The sequence below is a fragment of the Monodelphis domestica genome, chromosome 3 (assembly GCF_027887165.1).
Source record: "Monodelphis domestica isolate mMonDom1 chromosome 3, mMonDom1.pri, whole genome shotgun sequence".
In the NCBI taxonomy this organism is placed as follows: domain Eukaryota; kingdom Metazoa; phylum Chordata; class Mammalia; order Didelphimorphia; family Didelphidae; genus Monodelphis; species Monodelphis domestica.
Genome location: NC_077229.1, coordinates 68,919,664 through 68,925,663, shown reverse-complemented (window position 1 = coordinate 68,925,663; position 6,000 = coordinate 68,919,664). Strand labels below are relative to the sequence as shown.

Sequence of the window (6,000 nt, the reverse complement as noted above, 5' to 3'; positions counted from 1 at the left end):
TGATGGATATGAAATAATATCTCAGAAGTTGGCATTTCTCTAATCACTAGTGACTTGGAGCACTTTTTTCATATAACTATATATGGCTTTGATTTCTCCATCCAAAACTTGTCTATTTATAACTTTGGGCCATTTACCAATTTGGGGATGGCTGTGTTTCTTATAAACACACAGCAAAGATCTCTATATGTTTGACATTTGAGTGTATAAAAATGTCTACCCAATTTTCTGCTTTCCTTCTAATCTTGACAGAATTTATTTTATTTCTACAAAATCTTTTCAAATTAATGTACTCAAAATTATCCATCTCATATTTCACAATGCTCTCTGCTCAATCCACCAACTCCCACTATGAATTGTGCTACAGGGAAATAATGTCCAGAGGCTCCCCAAACAATCATTTCTTTTCTTTAAGGACCACCCTATCCCCAGAACTACTGAAGCTTCTTCAAGAGAGTCTGTGGACACTAACTTTCTCCCACATCATTCCACATCAGTCGAGTCTAAAGGTATGCTAGACTCTGATCCTTCCTCAGACATCCGCCCAAAAGGGATCTCTTTTTCCTTTCCCCCCATGGGCACCCCTAGTGAAGCCACAACCACAGGGTGGGAACCTAACACTACCAGATATCCTGAAACTAGTCCATTCAACTCCTTCCACAAAAGGATCTCTTCTTCAAGGGAAGGCATCAGCCCAACATTTACTATTTTCATCTGACTCAGTCTCTATCAACAAAGTTCCCATTTCCATGGTAACATGGAATCAATATACAGTTGAAACTGACATCACAATAAAGGCCCCTATAAAAGGAATTAACTGAGCTCAGTTGGGTTACCTTGGACTAAGGTCCCCATCAACCCTTACCTCTATTCATTTTCTCCCCTGAACGATGGGTGCAAATTGTACGCACCATTATAGGAAACAGAGAAAAACAGGTAAAGTCTTTGGTTCAGTCCATGGTCCTTCATGAACTCTTTTTCTTCTTGGGAAGATCAGGGTCATGTTTGAGTTGGGGAGGTTGATTACTTTCTGCTTTAAGGTAGGAAGAAACCATATATATTTAACATGAAGACATTCCATTTTCTGATAGAGCTTCCCCTGGGGAATTTTGGATTCTAATAGTCAATTTAGTTTCTCACACTCTTCTTCAGTGGAGTCTTGTCTTCCTTGGGCCTCAAATGACCCTTCCTTTCCTCATTTTGGTGAAAGGCTTTACATAGGAGTTAAAATTGGGCTGTGGTAAGTGCCTTGGGGCAGTTGAGAAAAGGGATAGACTGATCAAAGATACTCAGATTTTTTTGTATGGACTTCTTTCATCCTTATCTAAATGGGCTCTGCCTGGTGTGCAGTAATTCTCAATAAGTGTGTGCTGGATGAGGGATTGACTGACTTCCCTTCTTTAAATGTATGAGCAACAGCCTAGGTCTCAACACTGCCACTGGCAGACCTAACCTGACATGAAGATGCCATATCTCCAGCCAGTGAGTCCATGGTGCCCATTACCAGTGCTAGTACTTCAGGTTTGTAAGAGTCAATCTCTGCTTCCTCTGCTGGACAAATGTACATGGGACCCAGTTTTGGTTTCTTCTTTCTGAGAGTTCTCCATCTCATGGATATTTACAGTGCTCTTCTTGGGTCTTGGTGATTTGCACTTGAATTTCCATTTCTGGGAACATTTTTGTTCTTTCTTCCTCAGTTTCTCTCTTTGGAGCTTTCTCCTAAGTATCTATTTTTTCTTGATTGAAAATAGATGGCCTTTTTTATCCTTTGGAAGATGTAGGAGAAGTAACAGTTTGCCCGCTGCTTGTCTAGGAGGCTATTTGAGGAGAGTGAACATTTGTCAGTAGTTGACATGTACTAGTCTGCCAAGGGGAGTCATCCAGAGGAAGAGGATTTGAGGAGGTGGACTGTGGAGCCCAGGAGGGAGTAAGAACACATTGCAGACAGGTCTTGTTCCCACCACCTCCAGTGGATTCACAAGGAAGCCTCAACTCCTGTTGGGGATCTTGTTAGTCCATGGGAATCACTCCTGACTGTCTTCTTTCGTAATCTGTATTGGTGGGCCTGACTTCAGGGTTTTTAGGATATTCTGTCATGCTCACTCCAGTTCCCTTTCAGACTGTCTGGAAGGGCGTCATTTGGCACTCAAAATAGCTTCTTTCCCTCCTTACTTTTTTTCATCTTATCTTTTCTCCTTCTCCACTCCTCCCTTCCTATTGACTCAAATTGACTGTCATTATTTTGGGCAGTGTATTTAAGTCATCCGACTGACTTTGAGAAAAAAGGGACCTATGGAGCCAAGATAAGGAAGTAAAGGAGAGAGAGAAGAGACAGGCAGTATATTTTGAATTTTGAATCTTTCTAAACATTTTTTGTACTTTGCCTTCCTCATGAGGGTACTCAAGTCAATAAATGTTAATAAGTGTTATTTGATTGACTTTATGACTGACTTCCTTTTCCCAAAGATTTAAACAGAAGACTGGCTTCTGGAAGAAAAAAATTTGACACCTCTTTGCCTGATGGTACCGTTGCCCCATCAGATGACTCCTCGGTGTCCACTATAACTGCCAACAATACTTCAGGTCAGTAAAAGCCTCCTTTTTGCTTTCTCTGTTTGACAGAAATTCTTTCCTCCCAGGTCATCCTTCCTCTTTTAAGGGCTTTCCATTTCACCATTATTTGTACTGCTTTTCCTTCAGCTTATATTACTTACATGGTTGATACAGTTGAATATCTGAAGGTAGTAGGAGGAAAAATATGTGATCTGAAGTCTCTTTATTTTTCAAAATGTTAGAATGAAATAGATAGAAGAAGAATGTTGTTAAAAGTTTTAACCACAGGGACCAGAGTACACTGGAAAAAGATTACGGTTTGTTTTTCTCAGAAGCCTTCTTCAGTATATGCTCTGTATAGGCTTTGTAGTAAGACTCCTAATATTTGAATTGAACATCGTAGCTCATCCATCACTAAGGGTTTTTTGATCATCGGAATATTATGATTACTTCTCCAACTGGTCTGTTGGATCTACCTGCTATTCCTTGAATGTCCATTTCTTTTCCATTACATCAAAGTTGAATATCTTTTCTATATTTTCCCCCGGGATAATAACTTGAATCTTCAACCAGAATACCACCTGTTTATTTGTATCAGTTTGAGCACAAACAAATTTACTTATAATAGGCAATGGTGAGCTTGGAGTTAGGAAAACTATTCCATTCAGCCTCAAACTCTTATTAGAGCTGCATGACCCTGATCAAATCAGAGTCCCTTAATTGCTGCCTGCCTCAGTTTCCTCATCTATGATATGGGGATAGCACATACCTCCCAGGGTTAATTTATGAACAAATATGATGAAATAATCAAATAATAGTAGTCTTTAGCACAGTGGTTGTCATATTGTGTTATTGAAACATCATTATTAGCTCTGTAATGTCCTTCAGGAGATTATACATTGCAGAAGATCAGAGGGTTAGAAAATATATAAGTCTGGAGGGGAACATCAGGATTATTTAGTTCAAAGACCCCCTTTTACAGATCAGGTTTGCCCAAAGTCACAGCAGGAGTAAGTATCTCGGTTAGGAATTTAGCCCAGGTATAATATACTACCTTCTATTTCTTGAGCTCCTTCGATTTTACTCTGCTGTCTCCTGGGTGAAATCTCTCCCCTGGCTTTTTCCTCTCTGGGTGCCTATTTTGGGCTACTTTGGGGCTTGGATTTCCAAGTTATGTCTCTTAAATCAGTCTTGTCTCCCTCAGATCACTCTCCAGGAGGGTAGCCTGCCTAAGTGGTCTGTGTGGTTCCACTGCTTGTTGGTGAAAACTGAATAGTCCTATTGGTCCTGGGATATCCAAATCTGAGATACAGTTTTGTAACTTTCCCTGGAGGCAGAGTACATATTAATAACAGAATGCATACAATCTTAGGCTGTGAAGTGAGTACCATGCATTTGCTACGTTGCACACACTATGAGTTAATCATGACAGATCCCTGGACCCCTCCCTCATTCCTTCCTGCAGACAGAGTAGCTGATGTGATGTGCACCACACAAATGCTAAACCAAAGAGCAGCAGGAGGTCCTGTAGCAACCTAGAAACAGCTTTCTAGCACTCAGACACCCTCAGTTCTAATCTGGCCTCAGATGTTTCCTGAATGTGTGACCCTGTACAAGGCATTTAATCCTCATTGCCTAGTCCTTACCCCTCTTTTGTATATATAGTATGTATTGTTTCCAAGGCAGAAGAATGTAAGGGTTAAAAACATGCCCTTAACCATACAGGTTAGTAGATGCTTCCTCTTTGCTTCCTCTCCTGGAGAGTGATTCCTTCCTACTCTTTGGAGAAAACCCAGTGAAATCACCTCCAGAGACTGCAGTGAAGATACCTTTGTGAAGGGCATTTGGCTTCAAGCCTTTGTGGCAATAATTTTTCTTTTGATCTCTCTTCCCGAGCATATTATATAGGGCTTCCTCTTTCCCCTGGGAGAAATATTTTGGGTTTGACCAACCAAAGTAGGCCAGGATAGGAGCCCTTAATTAAGCCTGATCATCTATTGCATTCCCTGTTCTCACCTGTGTCTTCTTTAGACTTCATTTGGGATGAAACAAGGATATTGGTAAGAATAAACCATATCCCTTCAGAATCTTTTCTATGATTGGTAAATTTCTAATGAGAATTGGAGGCTGGTAGCCAACTGCCAAAGATAATGGCCTGTTTTTCTATGGGACCTAGCAAGCCACCATCAGGAGTTTTGGGTAGAGTCTGTCCCAGCCTAGACAAATGGACTTCTAGCTCCTGAGTCTACTGTCCATGTTGCATTAGAGTTCTCCTCTATCCCTCCTCTGCCGGGGGTTTACAATTCTTGAGGTTTCATTTTCTGCTGTGTGGCAATAATTCACTGGTTCATCTTTAGAATCTCAGAGGAATGGGCTTCTTGAGAATTGGTTTGGCCATAGCTTTCAAGTCCCCAAGGATTATGGAATGAAAAGCAGGTACTTGGAAGAGACTGGAGTGAGTCCCACCCACAACTGCAGAATCTCCACTCCAGACTAGCCAACAAGCATCCCCAGTGCAGCATTTCTAACTTTTTCAGTAAGATTTTACATATAGGAGAACCCACTACTTTCTGGGGCAGCCTCTCATTTGGGGGCAGTGCTCAGTGGTAGAAAGTGATTTCCTGATACTCAACGTTAATTTCTCTTTGTTCTTTTGCATTTATTGCTTTTGTTCTTCCCCTGGGAAACAAACCAAAAAAGGGTTTCCAAGAAAACACTTCCAAAGAAAAATCATTCAAATACTTAGAAAACAACCATCATGTTCCCTCTGAGCCATTACTTCTCTGAAATCAGTTCCTTCAACAGATACTTAGTGGATATGGTGTTGAGATGTTTCTTCATTCTGGTTACCCTCATGGGATCTGATATCTAGAACTTGAAGGGGCCCCTCGGATTTATCTAGCACTAATGCCTTATTTCAAAGTAAAGGAAACTGAGTCTGAGGATGGCCCTTGCAAGGTAAACCACTCCAGAGAAGCAGGATGCCCAGACAGTAACAGAGTCAGGCTTATCTCAACATCTGCTGGTGGAGAAACAAGCCCTTTTCTGTCTAGAGAAGGACCAAGTGATGGTAGAAACAGTGTTCAGCATTTTTTTCAGAGAACACAGATGCTCCTGGAATCACTCAGAATGCATGTAGTCCACAGACCCACAGTCAGAAAGGGGCTCCACTTTTTGCCTAGCCTAAGCAAAGGAACCAACTAGTCCAGGACTGTCCCTTCACCCTTTGTTAGGGGTATGATGAACACTGCCATGATTGGAGCTCAGATAAGCCCAATTGGACCTTTTTCAATGAAACCCCTTGAGTCCACACTTCCTAAGAGGGGTACTCCCTCTGTTGCACCAGTGACTGAATTCAGAACCAGGGACAATGGACAGCTCACTGGTGTTTCCTCCTTCTCCCCCAGTACCCCAGGATGGGAGGCCATAGAGCTGGTAGTTTAGGTG

The 6,000-nt window shown here is 41.5% G+C and overlaps 1 protein-coding gene across 2 annotated transcripts in view; it reads left to right on the top strand.

Moving 5' to 3' along the window:
• The first annotated feature begins 525 nt into the window (after positions 1 to 525).
• LOC103102548 (mucin-16-like) overlaps positions 526 to 6,000 on the top strand; it is a 29,286-nt gene continuing 23,811 nt past the window's right edge. For both annotated transcript variants that reach the window (XM_056820640.1, XM_056820639.1), the window contains exons 1-2: positions 526 to 936; positions 2,467 to 2,583. In XM_056820640.1, the coding sequence (XP_056676618.1) occupies positions 891 to 936; positions 2,467 to 2,583 (163 nt within the window). In that variant the 5' untranslated portion in view covers positions 526 to 890. The remainder of the gene's footprint in view (positions 937 to 2,466; positions 2,584 to 6,000) is intronic.